Genomic DNA, 26,400 nt, shown 5'->3' on the forward strand with positions numbered 1-26,400 from the left:
TATAAAAACCCACACTTCTTCGTTTCTTCTTTACGCTTTCAGAATTCTCAGATGCCCAAGCCTTTTTTTCCAAAAAGAAATCTTTCTCAACCCTTCAATCCTACCAAGCTTTCGAGTCCCCAAGTTTACCAGCAAATCTCGCCTGAGACCACGACTCTCTTTTACTCTTAGGTTTCGACTTTCCAAGAACCCACGAGTTCTCAGCCTTTTCTGGGCTTTCCTTCGGTGTTCTTCGCATTCGTTGCTTTTTCTCTGCACTTTTCTCCAAAACACCCAACTTCGATTTGTTTCAATGGCTTCCAGCACCTCCACATCTGTTGAAGTTTGCCGAGAAATCCAGGGCTCGGTCCTTCCTAACATCATCATGCCCTGGACTGATGATGACGGTGTTGCCACCGATTCCTGCATCCTCAGACCCTCTGTTGATGGCGGAATGCCAGAGAGGCTAGTGGCCCATTTAAAAAATAATCTGGTGGACCTCTCGGCCTTCGACGGGGGGGACTTCCAAGATTGGAATGTCGCTAGGCCGCAGCCCTAATGGCCAACCTCGACCCCGGACTGGGAGAAATGGCTGCCGAGGATGGAGCACTTCTTCATCCAGCAATGGAAGGATTAAGGTATCTACCACTTGATTAAGCTGTTCGATCGGCCGCTTGTTATGGATCGGTGGCTCTTGGCCGCGGCCCTATGCTTCTGGTCGTCGGCCACAAATACCATGAACCTTCGGTTTGGTATGATGACGCCGACCGTTCTAGACATGGCCGCCCTGTTCGCCCTCTCTCCACTCGGCGTAGAAGTGAACGCCGCACTTGTTGCTCCTGAGGCCGAAGGGAGTTTTAAAGCCGCATGGCCCACTCTTATGAGACCCGCCGGGAGCAAGGCGAAGAACATGCTCAACTACTCCAGTTTTTATAGTAACTTTGGTGTGGAGGACAGCGCTGAAGACGACGCCATCGCCCCACTTGGCGAAGTTGAGCCTGCCGCGTTTTTGCTGTATTGGCTGTGCAAGTTTGTGTTCTGCACCCAGGCGAACAAGGTTACCTTGGAGTTTGCCCACTTGGTTGACTATCTTGCACACGGCGGCAGGCTAGCGCTCAGTCCATTCCTGCTCGGCCACATCTACCGCACGCTTCACGACGTTGTCACCGACGGGATGAAGCCGAAGCACGGCGGTCCATTTTGGGCCTTCCAGTTCTGGCTGCAAGCCTACTTTCCGGAGCTGAGGGCGGTGGCCAACATCACCGACACCGAGCCGTTGGCCAACGCATTTGCCCGAGGCCCCAGGAGGCACAACACCTCGGCCTTTTGCTACAAATTTTTCTATGGCCTGGCCGAGAGAACTGGCATGCAGTTCCGCGTTTGCCTTACTCGGCCATTCCCCTTGTTCCTGGCGCACGACCTCTCCGTCATTCCTGACGGCGAGACGGAGAACGACCTGAAGGAGATCTGGAGCTCCTTCCTAGTTGCGCGCGACCTTCACTGCGGTCTATCCAAGGCCGGGGAACTTCAAAAGGGGATGACCTTCCTCACTCTGACGCCTTGGTTGGGTCTCGACCAGATTTATTCGGCCTGTTGAAGAGGCTGTGAGGTGGGCGCTGAAGAATGCAGACTGGGACCCCCTCCCTCCCAAGATTGGCAAGGGGAAGAAGGCCACAGCCGTGCCTTCGTGGCCGAGTGCCCCAGTTGCGGCCGTGTCCAGAGCGACAGCCCCTCCTTTGGCTAGAGAGACGGTCGTGACTTCGACCGCGACCCCAATCTCCAGGGCGATGACCGTGGCGGGGGCGCGAAAAACCCTGGCGCATAGGACCGTGCCATCCTCTCCGCTGGCTCGGCCAATCGCTACCGTTAGTAAGTTTTCTCTCCTTTATGATCTTTCTTCGGCCTCCTCTGAGCCAATTTTGTCCTTGTTTATTCTACCTCTTACTTCTTGCACAACCAGTACAGCAGAAACACGGCATGCTCAACTTCGCCGAGCGAGGCGATGGCGTCGTCTTTGGCGCTGTCCTCCACACCAAAGTTACTATAAAAACTGGAGTAGTTGAGCATGTTCTTCGCCTTGCTCCCGGCAAGGCAGCTTTAAAACTTCCTTCGGCCTCGGGAGCAACAAGTGTGGCGTTCACTTCTACGCCGAGTGGAAAGAGGCCGAACAGGGCGGCCATGTCTAGAACGGTCGGTGTCATCATGCCAAACCGAAGGTTCATGGTATTTGTGGCCGACGACCAGAAGCATAGGGCTGCGGCCAAGAGCGACCGATCCATAACAAGCAACCGATCGAACAGCTTAATCAAGTGGTAGATACCTTGATCCTTCCATTGCTGGCCGAAGAAATGCTCCATCCTCGGCAGCCATTTCTCCCAGTCCGGGGTCGAGGTTGGCCATTGGGGCTGCGGCCTGGCGACGTTCCAATCTTGGAAGTCCCCCCCGCCGAAGGCCGAGAGGTCCACCAGATTGTTTTTTAAATGGGCCACTAACCTCTCTAGCATTCCACCATCAACAGAGGGGCCGAGGATGCAGGAATCGGTGGCAACGCCGTCATCATCGGTCCAGGGCATGATGATGTTAGGTAGGACAGAGCCCTGGATTTCTCGGCAAATATCTTCAAACTCAGTCTGAAAGGCTTGGGACCGAGCTTCAACAGATGTAGAGGTGCAGGAGCCAATTGAGACAGATCAAGGTTGGGTGTTTGGAAGGAAAGTGCAGAGAAAAGTCGATGAACGCGAAGAAAACCGAAAGAAAACCCAAGAAAGGCTGAGAACTTTTAGGTTCTTGAAAAGTCGAAACTCAAGAGTAAAAGAGAGTCGTGGTTTCAGGCAAGGTTCGCTGGTAAACTTGGGGACTCGAAAACTTGGTGGGATTGAAGGGTTGAGAAAGATTTATTTTCTGAAGAAAGACTTGGGCGTCTGGGAATTCTGAAAGCGTAAAGAAAGAAACAAAGAAGTTTGGGTTTTTATATTGGCACTAGAATTCGAAACGAAAGGGCGTGGCTCTCTCGAGAAACGCAACGATCTGACAGCGTGCTCAAAAAGCGCGATGATGTGTCGAAAGCCCAGAGGCCGTCGTTTCATTTGACAAGGCGAAGCGACGCGTCGCGTAAGTCTGGGCAATGATGGCCTGCACGACGTGCTTGGGCATTAAATGCGCCGATTGTCCTGCGCATTTAATGCACCAGTTGTCAATCACTTCAGAAGGAATGCAAAGGGTCCATCCCCTGGAATCCATTCGGCCTCTGCCCATGCCGAGACCGAAGAATCCGGGGATGTGGGGGCAATGTTTGTGCCTGATAAATCACGGTCGTACGCTGACCAAAGGGGTCTTCCCCCTCGGCCTCAGCACCTATTCGCAATCCAAAACGAATTGCTTTTGCCTTCCTCAAAACAAAGGAAAAGTTGCGAAGGCATAGTCATCTCAGCCTTGCAAACACGGTATCGACAGGCTGAGGCCGAGGGGCGAAGGGGACACGGCCGAAGATATTAAGAGTCAAATCGTCCCATGGCAGCAGGGTCCCACGCTTCATTTAATGAAGTAACGCCTCTGACTAGCAAACTCACTAGCCGCAAAAGGGCATTTAATGCACGAGGGAAGAAGGGAAGTGACTCAAGTCAGGATTTGGTGACAGAAATCAGAGTGGTTAGGCGCCAACATACTTACAAACATTCTTACAATTGAGGTCAGATCACCAACCACCAAACAAGGGCATTAAATGCGTCCCCACGGGCAGAAGCGCAGAACCCACGATCAGGGCGGCGGCCGAGATTTACCAGGATTCATGGGGTTACACCACCATGCTTCACGATCCCAAATGTCGATTGGACTACCCACTTGCTTTGATCAGGCTCCACCATGCAGATTTTCAGCCTCGATTACTCTTCCAAGAGCTCCCCCTATAAATACCAAGTTCAAGCTACATTCAAAGGGTTCACATACCAAACAAAAGCCTCCCACGGAGCAAATTATATTTTCCTGTAATGCACTTTCAATTCCTTTACTTGCTTTCCTAGGAGTAGTGTTAGTTTATATGGAAAATCCGTTCATCAATATATCATACAACCCTTGATTTTCAAGGCGCCGGAGCACCATCTTTGTTACTCTTTCATTCATCCCATATATCATACGACCGTTGCTCCCTGAGCAACGCGTTGGAGCAACGCCCAAAATCCACCATCAACACCACCACTAAACGACCTTGTAGCTCAGGCCGTGAACCTGACGGCCGAGATCAGTTCCTCTCTCGGCCACAATTGTTTGATTAGAAGTCGAACTCAAACAGGCGCACCACTTAACCATTTTATCCAAACCACATCTCGACGCACGGTAGACCGTGCTGGCACGCCCACGCACAACCGCAGCACATCCAAAAGAAGGAAGCCACGTGTTGACGCACATCCCCTCGGCCCGGAGCTCCAGGCCGTGAGATTTGCGCAGCCAACAGCAAGTTGAGGCTCAGATAGCCGAGCTCCAGGCCCGTCGAGATCTCATCCTTCAGCGCCGAGACGGTGCGGTTGCAGTCGGAGCCAAGCTAACTCTTTGGCCGCACCGTTCGTTGAGCTCGTTTGCCTACTTCCCCCTCTTTTTCTTTTTCACTTTTTTGTCGTAAGACCTTGGTGTCATTTTTCCTTGAACTTGCACCGAATTGTAGGCGTCGAGTCCTGACTGTTTTAAATTTTCTAAACCCTGGGGCATGGTTTGCGCGCAGTCCCTTGCCTTTTGGCTAAGTCGCTTGATAACTCGAAGAAATCGAGCCTTCAGCCCCATTAGTTTATCGGTGTCATAGCCGTAGGCCAAGACATAAGGAGATGTGTCCACGACCGAGTGTTTTGATGCGCGGCGTGCCCAAAAAGCCTTAGGGAGCAAGTCATGCCAAGCCCCTGGGTTTCCTTAATGAACACGGCTCAGTGTATACTGGTGTCTCCGGCCACCTTTGAGCTAAGCCGTCCTCGGTCATACACCGGATATCTTCGAATTGGAGCCCTTGAGAGGGCGCTTCTTGCTGGTACGCACACGGCCGTGGAACCTGCTGCACCTCGTTCTGTGGCCTTATCTGCTGGGCCAGTTGAACAGGGGGCTCGGTTGGTATGGCCGAGCTGGTTGGTGCTAGATGAGCGCCATTGGTTTGGCCAAGGTGCGTGTATGCTGCCGTTGGAATGGCCGAACCGTAATGAAGGTGGGAGCCTGACGGGTTGCTTTGACCGTACTGTTGTGATGGAGCAGCGGTCGCGTTGCTTGGGCTAGGATGGGTCTGGATGGCCGCAGTGTGAACTGGGCCGAGTTGCTGAACAGCGGAATGTGTGGGATTGGTTTGTCCCAAGGATACGGCCAAAGCGTGGAGTGGTCCGTACGGCGTCTCTGCCGGGTAATTTGGTCCGGGATGCGCCCATGTGGGCTGGGACTGCCCCCAGCTATTCGTCGGCGACAGCGAATGCTGACCGTAACCTGACGCTTGGGTTCGGCCAGAGATGCCGAGGCTCTTGGCTTCTCTGTCCGACTCTAGGAGGCGTTGCGGGCGAGGTCGCCGGCATCCTCTCCTGGAAAAGCGTCCGCAGTTCAGAGGAAAATCGGTCCATTGCGGCCATAAAGGATGTCTCTATCCTATGGGCCTGCTTAGACATCAGATCTTCTACCATGGCTTGCTCTTGTATGGACTCGGCCGTGCGATCCGTCGTTACTGGGATGCCGGCCGAGATTCTGACCGCATGTTCGGTCTCGGTGATAGTGATTGGTGAGGTGGACTCAGGAGTCTCAGAAGTCATTTCGACCGCTTTGTTTTTGAGTTTTGCCTGTGCCCTAGTTTCCACCATGAGTTTTTGACAAGGGTCCCACTGGGCGTGCCAAAACTGTTGGCTGCGCAAATCTCACGGCCTGGAGCTCCAAGCTGAGAGGATGTGCGTTAACACGTGGCTTCCATCTTTTGGATGCGGTGCGGTTGTGCTCGGGCGTGCCAGCACGGTCTACCATGCGTCGAGATGGTGATGTAGATGAAAATGGTTAAGTGGTGCGCCTGTTTGGATTCGACTCCTAATCAAACGATTGTGGCCGAGAGAGGAATTGATCTCGACCTTCAGGTTCACGGCCTGAGCTACAAGGTCGTTTAGTGGTGGTGTTGATGGTGGATTTTGGGCGTTGCTCCGGCGCGTTGCTTAGGGAGCGACGGTCGTATGATATATGGGATGAATGAACGAGTAACAGAGATGGTGCTCCGGCGCCTTGAAAATCAAGGGTCGTATGATATATTGATGAACGGATTCTCCTTACAACCTAACACTACTCCTAGGAAAGCAAGTAAAGATATTGAAAGTGCATTACAGGAAAATATGATTTGCTCTACGTGAGGCTTTGGTTTGGTGTTTGAACCCTTTGAATGTAGCTTGAACTTGGTATTTATAGGAGGAGCTCTTGGAGGAGTAATCGAGGCTGAAAATCTGCATGGTGGAGCCTGATTAGAGCAAGTGGGTAGTCCAATCGACATTTGGGATCGTGAAGCATGGTGGTGTAACCCCATGAATCCTGGTAAATCTCGGCCGCCGCCCTGATCGTGGGTTCTGCGCTTTTGCCCGTGGGGACGCATTTAATGCCCTTGTTTGGTGGTTGGTGATCTGACCTCAATTTGTAAGAATATTGGTAAGTATGTTTGCGCCTAACCACTCGGATTTCTGTCACCAAATCCTGACTTGAGTCATTTCCCTTCTTCCCTCGTGCATTAAATGCCCTTTTGCGGCTAGTGGGTTCGCTAGTCAGAGGCGTTACTTCATTAAATGAAGCGTGGGACCCTGCTGCCATGTGACGATTTGACTCTTAATATCTTCGGCCGTGTCCCCTTAGTCCCTCGGCCTCGGCCTGACGATATCGCGATTGTAAGGCCGAGATGACTATGCCCTCGTAACTTTTCCTTTGTTTTGAGCAAGGCAAAAGCGCTGTGTTTTGGATTGCGAATAGGTGCTGAGGCCGAGGGGGAAAACCCCTTCGGTTAGTGTACAACCGTGATTTATCAGGCACAAACAAAGCCATGTCGAATTCTTCAACAAACACTCAAGGAAAGAGGTGTCGGCACTGCAATGCTGAGATGGTTATGCTAATTTCCAAATCTGAAAGGAATATGGGCAGACCGTATTGGAAGTGCTTCACAACATATGTAAGTGTTATCTTCCCTAAGCCAATAACACTAACTCAGATCGGCCATTGCCTAAGCCAACGAAAACTGCTACAGTGTAGAAGAATTGGGTCTGACATTGTAATCCGAAAATAAAAAATGTAACTTTCTTATGTTTTTTTAGGGAGCTACAAGGTGTAGTGGCTATGAATGGGTGACTGGAGGTATGTTTTTTTAGGGAGCTACAAGGTGTAGTGGCTATGAATGGGTGACTGGAGGCAACATGCCAACTGAATCTCAAATTGAAAACCAGCTGGATGTGAAGGAACTTAATGCATATGCTGAAGTCATCCGTATAGTGAAGGGCATTAAAAATATCCTCCTACTGTTGTTAGTTCTATCATTTCTGAATTTGGCAGTTCAAGTGATGAAGAAGTAAGAAACTTTTTGCGTCTGGAAATCTTCAAGCAATTTCAAGTATATATTTTTAAGTTGTGTTCTGTTTTGGCTTTTCAAGTATATATTTTGTAATTTTCTAATCCGGACAGCTATGAAATATGAAGAAGTGTTTGCAAATCTACTATTATGAATTAATCATTGAGCATAATTAGGAAATGAATTTTTGAACGTTTGATATGCCTGCATCTTGAACTTCACAATCTTGTTTGCTGTAAACAAGAAACATTCCTATTTATTCCACATTTGAAAACACAGTGTGGCACCATTTACGGTTTATGGTTCAGCATAGTATCAACAACATGTGTTGACGGTTTCGTACAGGTTGTATTTGAACCCAATAAAAATAACTTATTCTTTAATTTTAAGTCAAGTAAGACTCAAAACTACCTTTTCAAAACCTTCGTACAAACGGGAAGGATGCCCTCAAGCATGCGAAGAAAGCTCTTCGAGCTTCCCTTATATGATAGAAAGGTTAGTTCTCTATCTCGCGAATTGAGCCAATACCAAGCTATATGAATTCCTTCAATTCAACTACTGTTACCTACATAATTACAAACCGCCCACCCAATGAAATGAAGTTTGCAAGTTCGTATACTACACCCACCCAGTTATGTCATATTGCCTCTCCTAATTAAGCACACGCGTTAATATCCCTGCAACAACTGCACAACGAGCTTCAACCGATACAAGGGCATGGCATGATGGGAAATATTGGCTAGTTCTACATTGGAGGTCAGATACTCGCAGTATTTTAAAATGTACATCCCACAGTCGCCCCTGAAACATAGCGAAGCAGCTGTCATTCATTGTACAACAAAAGCGCACTTTCATAACACAATGTGTTTAGGTTGAATATGACTCACCCGCCTACTTGTTGGGGTGCATCCAAAATGCGACTAACTGGCCACTCATTTTTAAGAAGTAGACCGTCACCAATATATCCAGCTTCGTGTAACAACCGGGGCAGTATTTTGGACACCGGCTGCACAGCCCGTTGGATGGCTTGAGTTCTGCACAGATCTACTTTTGAATCATATGCCCTTATCTCACACTCTTTTAAATCGATAACAAGTAAGATCCAGTGCTTCTGCCTTTCTAGGTTGAAGGGCAAAAAAACTTGATTCACAGACCCCCATGATTTAGCCAACTTATGCCCTTCGCCCTTCACCATTCCCACTAGACCGTTGCTGTGCTTCCTCTCCTCCTTTCCAATATACGACTTCATTTGCGTGTAATCTAAGGCAGCACATTTCTGCATAGTGGCACACGAGTTATGCATCATAACGGATACGGAATTTCAAAACAAACAATGCTTATGAAATAATACAGACCTGAAAAGTGGTGTCCAGTATCGTCCAGTCAGAACCCGCCCACTTGCCAGACCTGTTGTGCCGCTCCCGTAGCAAATGCAAGGCCATGTCAATGTTCTACATAAAAGGGTTGTTTCCATTATTAAATCAATCAATTACTACATAGCAAGGGCTTATCGACAAAATCCCAAATCAATCAATGCTTACCGAGTCATCCAACCAACCGTCCTTGGTCAGCAACCGAACAAAGAAGTTATGCGAACCTTCCATAGCTTCGTCTCCACATAACCACACATGTGAACTATATTTGTCAATCATTGTTATTATCAATTCCGTTTCACCAGTGACTCAATAGGTAATCATAATAAACCATTTACATTTCACTAAGGACGGTTAAAGGGAACTTACTTTACTTCTTGTCCCCATTCCCAGCAGAATTTTGCCACCTCCAGAAGGGAATCACGAGGAACAGGCCTTAGGGGGTCAGCAATTGGGTCCTTCAAAATATTGGGAATCTCCCGACCTGGCCATGGAGTTTCCCTTACCACTGCCCTTGGCCTCTTCATCACAGGACCAACTGTCTGACTCCTTCCCTGACCCCTCTTTCGCCCCACCCCAACTATAACATCTTCGCCACATTCACCCTCCGCAATGGACATGTCAATCTTTCGAGGAGGGTTTGTAAGGAATTTAACAAGGGTGACACACACCACATTTGGATCATCCCAATTTATATCCGGGGTTGTATATTGCACCTCTTCTTTCGCATTTTGTACACACTCCTCTCTCGATTCGGGTACTCCACCTTCCTTGGTTTTATCACTCTCCACTCCAGCATCCTCAGTCTCATGTCTCTCCTCTCCAGCATCCTCAGTCTTATGTCTCTCCTCTCCAGCATCCTCAATCTTAAGTCTCTCCTCTCCATCATCCTCACTCTTCCTGGCGTCTGCATGACTGGTACACTTTTCCAAGCGTAAAACTCTCTCCTCCAGCTCACCCTTCTCACGGTGCAATAGTGCAACCTCATTCCTCAACTGCTGCACAACAGAGTTTAATTCATCAAGGTCCTTACATACCCGCGGGCCTGCACTAGGTGCATCACATTCAGGAACAACTGATCCCCAACTCCAATATGGTTGCCTCATCTCCAATTCACGTGGTCGTAAGAGCCGCAGTATAACAGGATGTCAAACATATACAGTTAATAGGTCATATACAATAGTAAACAGCTTTCCTCATGAAACCAACATACTATTGAAATCAATTATTAACTACATACCTGCTTGCTTTGAAATATATAAGCGTTCAGCTTTCTAAACTCAAGCACTTTATCTGTGGATTCCCACCGGCAAATTCGAGGGACTAATGCAGTTTCCTCGATCCGCCTACAATATCTAAGGGGGGAAATTCCCAATTCAGCAATTAATTCATACGCCCAAATCTACAACAAATAGATTATCAAAGTCAGTACTTAGTTACGAACTTAAATTTTACAAACACTAATTTTGAACTAAATCATACCTGGAAAGCATAGCTCAATCCCTTTACATTCCACGCAGGTCTGTTAATTCTTTTAGGCTTCTCATCCTCCACGTTTTTCTTCCCTTTTCTCACTGAACTCCGCACCGCCTTTTTTCGCTTTTTCTCCCCTTTCCCCTGCCCATCCTTGTCTTCATCTCTCTCTTTCTTCCCGGGAACAAACAACAGAGAATCTTGCAGACACTCAAACGATATAGATCCCCACGGATATTTGTTGAATTCATCCATTTTATGAACCAAATGTAAGTAGTCCTCATTTATCTTTACATTTTGAGGTCTACCCATTATCACAGACTCCACAAAATACAGCAGTCCCAATTTGAACGAGTCCTCGCTTCCTCTTTCGGACTTTAGGAATGCATTTTCTAAGTCCTGGCCAGTAATGTGACTCATGTTGGTAAAATGCGCTTTCATATATCGCTTATGATCTTCCCCGGCAGACGTTATGTCAGGCTCGCTTCCACATTTTAGACCACTTATCAAACAAAAATCCTTTACACTGAATTGAGCAACGTTGGACCCTATTGCATAACTAAGGCCCATCAAGTCCTTCACACCAAGTCCTCTGACTCGCCGGAGTGCCAGACCATGCACAATTTGACCACTAAATGCAATTTTATGGAGTCCCAACAAGTGCCCAAAATAGCTCTCTCTAAATCTTTCCATAAGCGACTCACTGAAATGCGCCCCAAAATTACACATGACTGTTTGCGCCACACACAGATTATTCACCCGTGCAGAATAGACCTCTGACTCCGGGAAACAAAGCTCAAACCCACAATCCATTTTATACCTGCAAAAGACACCTTTTGCTTAAGAAACAGAACTGATACGTGCTGACAATATTATGACCACATTAACATACAGAAGTGATACCTACACACAATATTATCTACACATTTTTAAACCTACAAACACTATTTTCAACACATTACTTAATTGATACCTACTAACAGAATCTTCAACATATCAAGTTACAAAACTGATACACTATTTTCAACACATTAAGATACATAATTTCACCTACAAATACTAATTTCAACAAATTCAGATACATAATTGATACCTACTACAAGATGCATTGCTCCTTATGCATCCCAAATCATCTCATATTCAGAGTTAAGATTCAATTTTCTCTTATGCGTTCTACTTCTACTGGTACTTATTATTATTTGTTTGCCAAGCCCCATTAAATCCCTAAAATTATGCCCAACACTCACACCACTACATGGCCAAAGCAGGATTACAATGAGGAACAGATGAAGATTCCTCGAATTTTACGAAAACACAACAAACAACCAGAATGCAAACAAAAATACGAAGTACAACACACACACAAAAATTACTCAGGCCAATTTATATTTTTGCAAACACTCCGTACAGAGACAGACTACTCTTACCCAGAAAATCAAAGCCCTCAAATCCTCCCTAAAGTCCTAAAGCAATTTCAATTAAGTGAATACAGTATAACATGCAAACTTTAATATCAAAGAGAGGGGGGAAATTCGACAGAAACGTACCGATTCAGACGTTCAGATGAGAATTACTCGATCACGGAGGTTCTGCCACAACAGAAGAGCAAGTAAAAAAGAAACAGTACACCAAGGAGTTTCTGTGAGAAGAGATGAGGAATAGAGAACTTGATGTCTGGTAGGTATTTGGGTGTTATTGATCGGTGCATATTTATATATCATTTTGTACCCTTCTAACTTATGATTTGATTATGTTTTTGAGTTAAACTTGTACTTTTAATAAATTTTGTGTTTGTTTCAGTGTAATAAGCTTGAGACTCATTAAATGCATTTTGGAGACAAGTTAGCTAAAAACGGTGTCTGCAGATCAGTCAACTTCACGAATTGGACTGTACTTGCTCAGGATGAACCCGATGATGACCCCTATATCATTGGAAACATGCAGAAGTCTAGTTTCTGGAGCATTTTACGGTTCATGATTCCGAGTCCCCTAGAGGAAGTTATGCATGTTTTGGCAGCTTAAGGTCAAATTCGGCAGCATCTGCGTTACTGGGCCAAAAATGACATTTGAAGGTCTTTCCGATTTTTTCTTGAGTTGGGCTGCATATGCTTGGAAAGATAATTCAAAGGGTTTGAAAATCCAGATTTTCCCAGATTTTGTAGGAGGGAATATCAAGCCCAAAACAAGCCCACAAGCTGACTGCAATGAAGTCAATTCCAGTCTATTTTCGGCAGTCAACTTGAAAGGCCCAAAACGTACACTTGTACTGCTTAGATGGGAATACATTCTTCATAAAGGTTGTTCCAATGGGTGTCTCGTATGACATATCCAAATTTGAGCCCCATTGGATACATATTGAAACCTCAGGCCTTCCTACACCAAGCCTGGTTCAGAAGAATCGTTTTTTCCAGCAACCAAAAGAAAACCCACATGGGTTGGCAGCAAAAGGCAGCCACAATTGAACACCTTTGAAATCCCATGTGAAGAAAGCTTGAGGTGCAGCAAAAGAAATATGGGATGAAATTGATTCCAACCAAACTAACATAGACAAGATGAAGTGGGAGTTATGGATTGTATTAAAAGAGGAATGGTAGTGTTGGATTTCATCATGATGTTCCTCCCTCTTAGCCCTATAAATAGAGAAGTCTTCAAGCTTCAAAAAACACCCCCAAGGGGGGGGAGCTCTCAAACACTTCTCTAGAGCTCCCCTCCCTTCTCTCCCTCAAATTCTCTTAGTTTATCTTTCTAGTTTTCAATTGTTGTAATGAAATATTTGTGCTGAAATTCTCCTTAAGTTTTTCTTAGTTCCACTTTACTTTTCTTTGTTATGTAAATTCTTTTCTTTAGTTTCAAGTTTGATTAGTTTCCAAGTTTCAATTATGGTTTTTGTTCTTATTCATTATGCTTATAAGTTAATACGCTAGTTTGAATGATTGATCACCATTTAGGCTTGCATGTTAGCTATCTTGGTTTGAATTAAGAGTAGACACCATGCTTTAATTCGAATTTAACTATGAATAGGAAGAGTATGTATGGACATTCGACAACAAGGATTAGATACATACTTGGTTGTTTAAAATGTTCTTCTATGCTTAATGGATTCCTAATGCTTAGTTTAGGTTAGACAACAGATGATCAAATTAGGGAATTAGGAATACAAGGTTAGGACCAAACACCATGGCTTAATCATACTTTAGCTAGAATCAATCCGTTAATCTAATTGAACTTGAGAACTTATCTGCTTGAGTTACTTTATTTTCTTTCTTTCTTGTTTTATTTATTTTCTTTCTTGTTTTTATGTTTTCTGTAGGAAAACTGAATTGGATTATTCAATCACCAATCCCTGTGGAATCGACCTCGCACTTACATATGCTATACTACCGAAGGCTCGTGCACTTGCGAGTATCACAAGTTGAGGATGCAACTGAATCCATTTTGGTGCAGCTGAATCGACGCAACAAGTTTTTGGCGCCGTTGCCGGGGATTGTCCAACAGAAAAGGACAATTGCCCAACAAGCAAGAGAACTGGGTTTAAGTCCCAGCTTACACAACCCATTGGTGTTTGTTACTTTGAAGCATGAAATTGGATGTGTGTTGATTTTCCTTTTCATTTTAGTTTTTATTTCCTCATCCTTTTAATTCTATTTCAAGTTTTCTGTGTTTGTTTTTAGCAATTTAGAATAGCTCAATAATAAAGGGAAAGAGAAGGCAACTTCAATCATAAAGATAGGAAGTGTGGAGTAGTAGGAGAAGTCGCGACCTCCAAATGCATCACGCTCGCCCTAATCGCTTCAAGGGGGAGTATTCCAATCCTTTCTCTTTAGTTGTTTTGTTATTATTTCAATAATTTTAATTTTCTATTTCTTTTATTTAAAAAAAAATATTTTTTATATGAGCTGACTCGTGGTAACTACAGTGAGCGTCTCCGTCAATACAGTGTCTAGGAGTTCTTTAGGCGACACCTTCGGTGTCTAAGAAGTTTGGGTTTTAAGCGGGACCATTGTGACCCCTCCAACCTTCCCGGAACCCCTAGCTGTGTTTTCGGAGGCACTTAACTGGTCATCCGTGAGTTACTTGTATATTCGTGTGTTTAATTTGTTTGTTTGTTTTGTAATTTTTGTTTTATAATTATTTTATTTTTGTATTCTTGTGTGTTTTGTGATTTTTATTTGCTTTAATACCTTCATTTGTTATTATGACATTGCTTGTGCCTAAATTTTAAACATCGAGGACAATGTTCATTTCTAGGTTTGGGGGTATTGGAGTTTAGTAAGTAATTTTTTTATTTTATTTTATTTATTTATTTATTTTTCCTTTTTATTTTGAGTCTTGTTTTGTTTTTATTTTTGAGTCACTTTCCGAACACATATGATGAGATTGTGATAAATGTTTGCATGACTTAAATGAAATTGGATTTCATTTTATAAAAAAATAAAAAATAAATAAAAAAAATTGGCATCATTCTAGCATGATATGTTCGAAACCTTTGCACTTGCCATTTGCTTCATGATTTTCCAATTAAAGGATTTGCATGACCCAAAGAATTGTATCAAGCATAAATTAGACTTATATAACCATATAATGTGAGCTTTTTAGCCTTGTGCTTCATTTCATGAGTGTTATACACATACTCTTATTTTCTTGTCATCAAAGTTGTTGTTTGATCTCATTATTCATTGATTTGGTTGAACACTTGAAAGTCATTCATTCTTATGCAATTTGATTTCATGACATTTAAGAAGTGATATTAAGGCCCTCTTTGGATCGTTTGTGCTTTCAAGCTAACCTTATGCATGCTTAAGCATGATTTTCCATTGTTAACCATTTTGAGCCTACATGTAAACCTTTTCTTTCATCTACCAATTTTATTTCCTTGCCTTAGCCCGAAAAACAAATATTTACCTTTAATTGGGGATGTGTTTTTCACACTAAGTTTGGGAAGGGGAGTTACATTCCACAAAAACCAAAAACCAAAAAAAAAAAAAAAAAAAAAAAAAAAAACACAATTGGTGAAAGAAAATAGAAAAGTTGTGATTATGTGGTGGTTGAATGAAATTTTGTTTTTAATTGGTGTTTGTTCAATTAAAGGAAAGGAGTATGAATCAATGTAAATGAAGGTATAAGGAGTTTTGATCATGTAAAAGAAAAAAAAAATCTAATCATGATGATTCGAAGTCTTGTAAACAATTATTTTATGCTCTTACATTGCGAGTTCCTTGGACTTTGTATTATCCATACCTTTCATTTCTTATTCACCTTATACCATTGGCCCCATTACAACCTATCTTAAAGACCTAAATTGATCTTAAATGTCATGTGGTTGAATTGCATGCATTTTCTTACTTTTAAGTGTTTGGCATCCTTCTTGAGATCATATTAATGCAAGTTCTTCATCTTCTTATTTTGAGTTAAGTCCTTTATGGTTTAACTCTAATATCATGTTTATAACTGAGTGATGCATTGTACCCCTGTACTGAGTGATTCATTTGTGAGAGGACAACTTTGGTGAGATTTGAAGTTGAACTTGTGCTTTGTATGATTTTTGAAATTGTGTGAAAATTAAGATTGGGGAATTTGTTGCATTTGGCTATCACACTACTACACTTTGAGCATGTTGTGTTTTGAACTTTGCCACCCTGTAAATATTGACCAAAACTGAGCTTCTATTGTTAAAACTTTTGAGTCATGTGCATGAGTCATTTCTCTTCAGAAAATGTTCGGGAAGATTGTTTTGAGTCTTACTTTTGTTTTGTTTTTATTTCTATTTTTGTTTTTGTTTTTGTTTTTATTTTTGTTGTTTTTCTTAAAGGACTAACACAATTTTTTTAAGTTTTCTAATTACTTTGTTTCACAGAGTCAGTAAAACGTTTGTGGCTATCGTATCTGTTAAACCCTCATGAGACACAACTCCTCCTACTAGGGATGCCTAGAGGTTTAAAGGCTTGTTGCATACGCTCAATGCAATCGAGTTACCTACGAAAGTGGTCTAATTAACTTCTTGTTTTATTTTTATCTTTGTTTTCCGTTGTTTTCCTCGAGGACTAGTAAAATCTAGGTTTAGGGGTAGTTATGACTAGGGTTCATTCATAACTCCATTGACAAGAAAGGCGCCATGATCGGTGCATATTTACATATCATTTTGTACCCTTCTAGCTTATGATTTGGTTATGTTTTTGAGTTAAACTTGTGCTTTTAATCCTTTTTGTGTTTATCTTTCAGTTCATTGAGCTTTAGGTAATAATGAGGGCTTTGGATAGTAAATGATGCAATCCATGCATGTTAGGGCCTAATTTGGATGAATGGATGAAGAGCTTAAAGACAAACTCAATTTTGGCTACAGTCCCCTGCCAGCTCAGTTTCGTAGGTCATATTGCAAGCTTTGTTTCAGCAACCTACATAGCTCGGATGAGGCCACATTCTTCATGAAAGTTATTCCAATGGGTGTGTAATATAACATATCCAAAATTCAGCCCCATTGGATAAATATGGAGTCTGTTACCTAGCAAACACAGAGTCATGCTCAGGATGGATTTTATCAGCGCGCAAAATGAGTTAGCAATTTGTTTTGGCCTTAACTTGCTCCTCCGACCTTGGATTGGCCCAAATGATATATGGCTGGAAAGAAGACATTCTGAACTTCAAGTTTGAGTGCTTAAAGTCTTAATTTGCTTAAGGGAAGCCCAATTAGTAAGCCCTTGAAGTTGCTGGTCATGCTGACCTCAAGATGAGCTATTATTTCTGGTTGGAAGCTTGGTCATGGTGACATGAAGATGAGCTAGGGCTGCTGGTGGGATGCATTAGTGAAGTTCATCAACCATTTCAGATTTTATAAAACAAGTGTTGTATGCATTAGCCATACTTAATTCAGATTTTCAGCTTCCTTAGGCCTATATATAGTGAGGTTTCCCAAGCTTGTAAACACACCCCAAGGGGGGGAGCTCTCAAACACTTCTCTAGAGCTCCCTTCCCTTCTCTCCCTCAAATTCTCTTAGTTTTGCTTTCTAGTTCTCAATTCTAGCTTTCTTTAATGTTTTCTTAGTTGTAATTTATTTTTCTTGTAATGTACATTCTTTCTTAAGTATTCAAGTTTAATTAGTTTCCAAGTTTCAATTATGGTTTTTGTTCTTATTCATTATGCTTATAAGTTAATATGCTAGTTTGAATGATTGATCACCATTTAGGCTTGCATGTTAGCTATCTTGGTTTGAATTAAGAGTATACACCATGCTTTAATTCGAATTGAACTATGAATAGGAAGAGTATGTATGGACATTCGACAACAGGGATTAGATACATACTTGGTTGTTTAAAATGTTCTTCTATGCTTAATGGGTTCCTAATGCTTAATTTTAGGTTAGACAACAAATGATCAAATTAGGGAATTAGGAACACAAGGTTATGACCACACACCATGGCTTAATCATACTTTAGCTAGAATCAATCCGTTAATCTAATTGAACTTGGGAACTTATTTGCTTGAGTTACTTATTTCTTTCTTCCTTGTTTTATGTTCTTTGTTTTTGTTTCTATTTTGTGTAGGGAAACTAAATTGGATCATTCAATCACCAATCCCTGTGGAATCGACCTCGCACTTACATACGCTAAACTACCAACGGTTCGTGCACTTGCGAGTATCACAAGTTGAGGATGCAACTGAATCCATTTTGGTGCAGCTGAAATCCACACAACACGCCACTGTCAGGAATAAGAAAGGCGCGATTTTTTCAAACCAGGCGCGACCTGACACCTCTGCTAAGGGGAAACTGCAGCCTACCCTAATGCACCGTAAGCTCGTTTTTTCTCTTCAACTGTTCAGATGCATTTCAATGGATGCGATTTATTCTTATATAATGTTCTCACATAAGCATTCTCACCTGATCCGAGTTGGTGAAGTTTGTTTTCATTGTGGGCTTCGGCCCACAACCTGAAGAGAAAAAAACAAAAAGAGACTGATTTTCTTTTCTCCCGTGTTCCTCAAACTACGGAAATATATTGACTCCAATTTCAATGAAAGAGACGATTTGGTTGCTTTCAAATCATAATCTGTACTTTCCAAAGAAAAAGACAAAAAGAAAATCGCCAGATCACCTTATCACCGGCCATCTGCACCGTAGGAAAACTAACCGTTATAAGCTGAACTTTTCATCCAACGGCCATAAAACCCGTGCAGTAAACATACCGCGTTTCACCCTGAGTTGGTAACACTCGCGTTTCGCCCTAACCGTAAGCTCGCTTTTTCTCTTCAACCTTATCACTCTCGTTTCGCCAGATCACCTTATCAACGGCCATAAAAAAAATGAAACGATAATATTATAATTCTTAATTAATAGAAAAAACCACATTACAATTGTCCACATTAAAAAAATAAAAAATAAACAACAACAAAAACAATATTCAACCACACCATTCACTTCTAAAGTAAAGAAATCAAAGCTTCAGTTTTTCACAGCATGAGACTTTAGTTTGGTCCTCTCGATATCCTCTATTAGGTTTTCACGCATCGCTTCTTGGGGCTCATCACTTGAGCATCCAAATATCACACACTTCTCTCTTGAACTCCTTGTTTTCTGGCTTTCCACGTCGAGTTACACATCCATTTGTTCTGCTCCATATATTCGATCAAAAGCTTTATATATGGTGAAAAAAAAATTCTTTTAGATATAAGCTTTTTCTTTCTATTTAATATGTTAACTTGTTTTTTAATGAGGTAATATTTTAATTATTATATTTTAATAATGTGCGGTTGCTTGCTTAATGAAAAAAAACTTCATTATTTACCAAGGCATTTAGAAGAAATTAATTATGTTTTGGTACTTTTATTATATTATTATTATGTTATAAAAAAAACACCCATGCTTATCATGGCCTATTAATAAATAAAAAAACCCATCCTACTCGAGAGAAACCAGTGCGCATCTGATAATGATATTGATTTTATGCGTTCAGCCATGAGCCGGTTTTTCATACCCCAAAAAAAAAAGCCATGAGCCAGTCCGAGTATAATGGAAATGCCAAAAGGGACTTCTCTTCCACAAACCAGCAGAGAAAGAAGCAAACCGGGGTTTGATACAACACCTAAAAGCCTCTCTTTCCCACACGTTGAACATCTTCTACCCGCTGGGCTCCTCGCGCGCACTGGGCAGCAAGCAAGCTTGCTTCCTCTTGGCTATGGCTGCTCCCTCTTTGGGGCATTTCATCAAACACCTTCTGGGCATTTGCAGGGGTCAAGTTCTTGGGTTCCTATGGCAGATTCTGGGCCACTGACTCCAACCAAGGCTTCACCTTCTCCTTTGAGTACTCCACCGTTGGCTGCTCCTTCTCCGTCTTCCGTCCCAGACTCTCCACCTTCTCCCCCATCCGCTTCCCCTGAATCTCCAGCGATCCCTCCATCTTCAGTCTCTGCACTGCCCTCTGAGGCTCCCGCACCGGCCAGCAACGGTGCCGTTTTGAATAGATTCTCCGCCGCCGGATCTGTGGCCGTTGGGATTTTCGCTGCTGTTTTGGTTATGTAGAGTGGGGGGGTTTATGGGTTTTTTCACAATTATCCATTTAATATTTGTATCAATTTAATTCTATTTATTTATTTTATTTAATTTAAATTTGTAGCGCAGTTATATGGGAATATAAAAGAGACATATTTGTTTTCTTAAATTTTTTTTTCGATGCATGTGATTATTCTCAAGTTGCCAACAGCTATTGCCACCTCACACTGGGCTGAGCTAGTTGTGTTGAAGTTGAACCTAAAAATTGTTCTTTGGTTAAACTCAAATCATCAAATGAGATAGCTTTGACATTAAATATTCAATCAGACTTGAGTTTAAATTAAAATTTGCTCTTTTCTTTTCTCTTTTACAGTTCCGTCCTCCTGGTCCTGTGGACAGCGAGTTTCTTGGTCACTTGCCGTTGGATTAAATCCAACAATGGACAACACTCTTAACAACAAACTCATTTTTATTTTATTTTTTGTAATTCTTTTCGGTAAATGATTTTTAAAGTTTTCACAAAAGTTAAAAATAAAAAATGTTGAAGTAATTTTTCAGAAGGAATCCAAATTTTTATCTGCCATTGTTTTCTCTAGTGAGTTTGAAATTTTTTTTTTCCTACTCCCCTTGTAAAGGAAATTGTGATTCTTAGTAATTAATTGAGAAAAGATTACAGAAAAGTATTTAACACATAACTAATCTATACACTAGATAAAGCCACCTATACAAGCTGTTACAACTACTCTCTTTACCCTGGCCCCTAAAATGCACTCGGGTGTGATTCACGTATGAGACAATCTTGAGACAACCCAATATATTACTTCCCCCTCCCCCTCTTTTTAGTGAACAACCAAAAAAGAAAGAATTTACATTAGTTGAGTTTGTATGTGAAATAACTTGTTTTGAATAACTTAGGGCATGTTTGGTATCCTACTCAAAAAAATAAAAATAAAAAACAATGATTTTTTTTTGGGAAAGAACTCAAAAACTATGATTCTTTTTAAAAATATGAGTTTTCAAATAGTGATTTTAAACTATTTTTAAGATCTAAAAGAAATTGAAATTGAAATTGAAATCAGAAACCCTAGATTCCCATAACAAAAGAAAAGGAAAAATCTGTGTGGTTTTCCGTGGAAACCTTAAAAACCCAAAACATGAAAAAAGATTTATCAATTTTGGTTGCGGTCGGGTCAGACCAAGGAGGTAGTGGACGAAGGAAACCTTCACGGAGCTGCAAATGACGACGTGGACTCATAACCACCAACCGGAGAGAGAGAGAGAGAGAGAGAGAGAGAGAGAGAGAGAGAGAGAGAGAGAGAGAGAGAGAGAGAGAGAGAGAGAGAGAGAGAGAGAGAGAGAGAGAACTCTTAAATCTCACTTTTTTGGTTTTCAATAATGCGGGTGTCTTGTGTTCTTTTTGGGTTTGAGTTCTAAAAAATAAACATACCAAATGGGTTTTTTAAGCTTTGGATTTATAATATGTTTTTGAGTTTATAAAATTGAATTTAAGTAGGATACTGAACGGGTCCTTAATTGTTATGGCATTCCAAAACAATCATCCTACACTGCTTCATTAGAAAAATATAAGAGAAAAATTGCACCTTAATATAAACAAGCTTGCAAAATGATGTTTTTTTGGGAGTGCCAATCACAACTCTTTAAAATAAAGCAACCCTTTCCAACCTGTATCTCAACTGCGAGAGGAGGATCCGTTGGCATAAAACCACTATTTGCACTGGCAAAAAAGAAAACACAAAAAGAAACACAATCAGCCAAACTTGCCATCTCCATCGTAGGAAAACTAACCGTTGGAGACTCAACCTTTGGATCCAACGGCTACAAAACAAGGTCAATACACAAATCGCGTTTCGCCTGAGTTGGTAACACGTTTTCCAACCCAACCTTCTCTCAAAAGGCTAAAATCTCTACCGTCCAAATAAGCTCCTAATAATCCAACGGTCCATTCCCCATCCAAGTGTCCTCCCCTTCCCTCTATAAAATGCCCTCTCCCTGCTCTCCTTAAAACCACCCATCGCCTCTCTGCCTCTCAACCCTCTCTCTTTTTGCCAACTCTCTCTCTCTCTCTCTCTCTCTCTCTCTCTCTCTCTCTCTCTCTCTCTCTCTCTCTCTCTCTCTCTCTCTCTACAACAATGGCCAGATTCAGCAGCGTCGTTTTGGTGCTAATGGCTTCTCTCTTGTTGGCCTCAACAAGGGCACAATCCCCTACTTCGCCCTCTAATGCTACCGCACCGCCCCCTGAATCTCCAAAGAACCCTCCACCTTCGCCCTCTAATGCTACCGCACCGCCCTCTAATGCTACCGCAAATGCCACCAACGGCGCCGTTTTGAATAGATTCTCCGCTGCCGGATCTGTGGCCGTTGGGTTTTTCGCTGCTGTCTTGGTTATGTAGAGTGGGTTTTTAATTATGAGTATTTTTAGTGTGTGTTTATGGATTTTGTTGTAAATGCATGAGTTGGTGGATGACCACCATACCTCTTAGCATTCACCATTTTTAATTTTATGTAACCTATACACTAAATACCATAGTTATGTGCTTGTAACTTATGAGTTGTTAATGTCTTATTACCATTGTAAGCCTATAAATAAGAGGTCTTATCAAGATGAGAAATATAAGTTAATTGAACAATTTCTATTGTCTTTCTCTACTTTCCAATTCTCTCAACAATTTCTCCTTAGTTATATAATACGTTATCAGCACGAATTCTATTCCAAAATGCAGCTAAGTGCCTCAATTAAATCCCTCCGCTCAAGGACGGACCCAGGAATCTTATATCATAGGGTCATAATGTAAAGATTTGGTGGGGGAGAGGGTTAAAGGTTGGGGGGGGGGGGGGGTGTGGAGATTGGGGATTTAGGTTTGAGGGTTTAGGAATAGGGGTTTCTGAAAGGTTGAAGTCCGGAGGGGATTTGGGTTTGAAGAGTTAAATGAAATTTGTTCTATTTTTTTTTTAAAGACCTGGACCAAAATGACGTCGTTTTGGCCAGGTCTTTTATGGGCTACGCCAAAACGACGCCGTTTTGGCTAGCAAGTTTTTTTTTTAAAAAAGACAGAAGCGCTGGGCAACTTCTTCTTCCTCTGGCAGAGCCTTCTCCTTCAGCCATTCATGGGGTCACACAGCCATTGAAGGGGACCTTCTACCTTACTTCCATGGAGTCCATAGGGTCGTTTGACCCCATTGACCCCACTGTGGGTCCGTCCCTGCCTCCGCTTTACTCATCCTCTTCTTGAGGCTTTCTGGGCAATTAAGTTTTCATGGTTTCCCTGTGTGTAAATACAAACTCCTTTTGGTAGCATACTATGTTTACAGAAAACAAACCAACCAGAGAAGAAAATTGAAGATCATTCCAGGAGACACAAATCCAAAACAAGGACCAGTATACCATGCTAGTCTTCACCAAAAGAAACCAGCTGAGGTGTTGAGCTTCTTGGCATTCATAGTGGGATATGAACATCCACTGAAACAAAGAGATAAGCCTTCTGCCTTTCACTTTATCTTCTTCAATTTATTATTATCACCATCATATCTACACAATTTGATACTCATGCTAACATCTAAAGCAAGTATAGATGTGCTGGAACCTGTTCTTGTGTGGCAGGTGCAAAAGTAGGAGCATGTGGTCAATCCTCCACGAATAGACCATTTTAATATATTAATCATGGTTTTTGTCAGTTTCACTTTGACATGGCTCCATTTTATATTGGAAAGTTGATGGTAATACAATATGATATATAGTATATATATATATATAGACATATACCTAGATATATATGTATAAGTAAATAAAACTATGATTGCCAGAAGCAATTAATGTACATTTATTATATATTCATGGTTCACATTTATATGAAAATATGATAGTCGTTACACTCCATGTTTGTTACGACAAAGCTGGAAAAAAAAAAAGGAATTAAGACCCGAAGATCTTGATCCTCAATTATAAGGGGCTTGAAAACCCTAAATTTTACACAATTAAAGGAAAAGGACCTGAAGATCCTAAATTCCTATACATCTAAAAAGGGTATGAAGATCTCAATTTATGTATAATGAAATATAAGGTTGAAAAGTCTACATCTTTGTATAAATATATGTGACCCTGAAGTTCACATCCTAATGAGTTAAACCCGGAGTTTAACATTGAGCAAATGTAATAATTATAGAACCATAAGTTCTAAATGATTTATTAGTGGAGTGCACTATCATATTTACAGTTTTGAGGGTTACAAGTTCCTCAATTCATTTTCAATTAATTAGGAGTAGAAGATCCTGAACTCTCAACACTTGTAATATAATTGTATGTGGACATGAAGTTCCTCATTTCTCAAAAGCATAGAAGACCAGAAGTTTTTCAATCTCCCTTATTGAAATTAGAAGTTTCAACTATTTATTTTGTTACATCAACTTAATTATTGTCTTACTTTTGTTATTGTATTTTATTTTTGTCATTTCAAAATTTTATATACGAGCCTGATGTCCTAAAAAAGGACATGAAGTTCAAACATCTCAATTATAATATTTAATTATGTGTAATCCAAGACCAGAAGGTTTTGGGACATATGTATTAAAGTATATCAATTAGAACTTTAAGGATGAATTTGCATGTTTATTTTATATATCTATTTTGTGTATCTACTTACAAGATTTCAACTGTATTTTATTATTTGTTAGAAATCTAAGAGTTTCATTAAGGAGCAAAGTGAGAGACTCAAGAATTTTTATTCTTATACAACTAATGGAGGACTAGAAGTTCCTCAGTTCTTATTCAATCATACAAGGGCCAGAGGTTCCTTAGATTTAAATCCTTATAATATAAATATTAATGGAGGACTAGAAGTTTCTCAATTCTTATTCAATCATGGAAGGGCCAGAAGATCTTTAGAAGACAAATGAAGACCTGAAGCTCTTTGATTCATTTTTCATTGGAACCAGAAATTTCAACAATTTATTTTATTGTAATATTTTATTTTTGTTGTATTTTACTTTTACTTGGTTCTTTTATTTGGTTTCATTTTTATTTTATGCAAGGACTTGAAGTCCCTAAATTATTCTTATATAATTAAATAAAGACTCGAAGTCTCTTAGTTCTCAATCTATATAATATCTATACAAGGAATTGGAGTTCTGCAATTCTTAGAGACCAAATCAAGACTTGGAGTTCTTTGATTTTCTTTAACTGGAACAAGAAGTTCCAACAGTTTATTTTATTACGGTATTTTAATTATTATTTTATTTTTCTTCTTATATTCAGTTATTTATTTTCATTTCAATGATTTATAATTAAGGACTTGAAGTTCCTAATATGACCTGAAGTTCAAAAATCTTAGAACCCGAAGTTCTAATTATGTCTAATCCAAACTGTAAATTTCGGGAGCATGTGCATTAAATTAAAAAAGGGAAATTCTAGAACCTGAAGTTCTAATTGTGTCAACCTCCAAATTGATATTTCAACAAGTGCATATGTATTATGATTTTGGGCTGAAAAATATACATCATGTTAAGAACTTCAAGTTTCGACATTATTTGGATTTCATGTTTTCTAATTTATTATTATTATTATTATCATTTTATTTTATTACCTTGAAAATATCATATTAATACAAATTGGGACTTGAAGTTCAAAACCAAATATCCTTTTTAAATTTGATATATGTATTCGATCCTGAAGTTCTAGATATTTGTAAATATATATCCAAAGTTCATCATTTTTATTGAGATTAATATTAATATGAACTTGAAGTTCATACCTTGTCAAGAACCTGCAGTTCTAGCATGACATATATGATATTTTAATTGAACCTGAAGTTCAGAATCAATTATTATTTTTTAATTATATATTTATCATGTTTTCCACAATGGAATCAAAATATTGTGACCAAATTCTAATTGGAACTTTCAAGTTCCTTGGTTCTTAATTTTAATTAGTTTTATATTTAATTTCAACCTGTAGTTCAAAGCACAAAATGAGAGGATAAGACCATTCCGGAAGAATGGCATGCAAGAAATCTTTCCATAAGAACGACATGTTTTATGTACAAAAGAGTGTTCCAGAAGAACGACTTGCATTATGTACAAAATATCATTCTAGAAGAATGACTTGGATTATATACAAAAGACCATTCTAGAGGAAAGGCTTGAATCATCCTGATATGTATCTATTTCTAAATGATTAAATACAATGCAAATTCTAAAGATTGCAAGTTGAATACATTGATAATACACTGCATAGATTAAAGTCCCAGAAGGACAACCCATTAAAATGTCAATATTAATATGATGCACGCCGAATGCATTAAGGTTCTTGAAGGACAATACTTATGACATGAATTAAGGTCACTGAAGGACAATACTATTATGACATTCTTGGTATTATTTTGATGAGACCAAAATTTCCGTCGTTCGGGGGAGATTTGGTTGTTCCTGAAAGAATAAAGAACGACATGAATGATTATGAAATATATTTATTATTGTCTCATCAAAAAAATTGGTATAAAAGATAAATGCCAGAATCATATTCAAACACAAAAAGGATTGT

At 40.8% G+C, this 26,400-nt stretch overlaps 1 protein-coding gene across 1 annotated transcript; it reads left to right on the forward strand.

The window, feature by feature from the left end:
* Positions 1 to 21,946: 21,946 nt before the first annotated feature.
* Positions 21,947 to 22,495, forward strand: LOC110765589 (uncharacterized). Its single transcript, XM_021968732.2, has one exon. The coding sequence runs from the start codon at positions 21,998 to 22,000 to the stop codon at positions 22,256 to 22,258; it is 261 nt and encodes an 86-aa protein (XP_021824424.2). The 5' UTR covers positions 21,947 to 21,997; the 3' UTR covers positions 22,259 to 22,495.
* The last annotated feature ends 3,905 nt before the right edge of the window (positions 22,496 to 26,400 follow it).

This window comes from Prunus avium, chromosome 8, assembly GCF_965620075.1.
Source record: "Prunus avium chromosome 8, drPruAviu1.hap1.1, whole genome shotgun sequence".
In the NCBI taxonomy this organism is placed as follows: Eukaryota; Viridiplantae; Streptophyta; class Magnoliopsida; order Rosales; family Rosaceae; genus Prunus; species Prunus avium.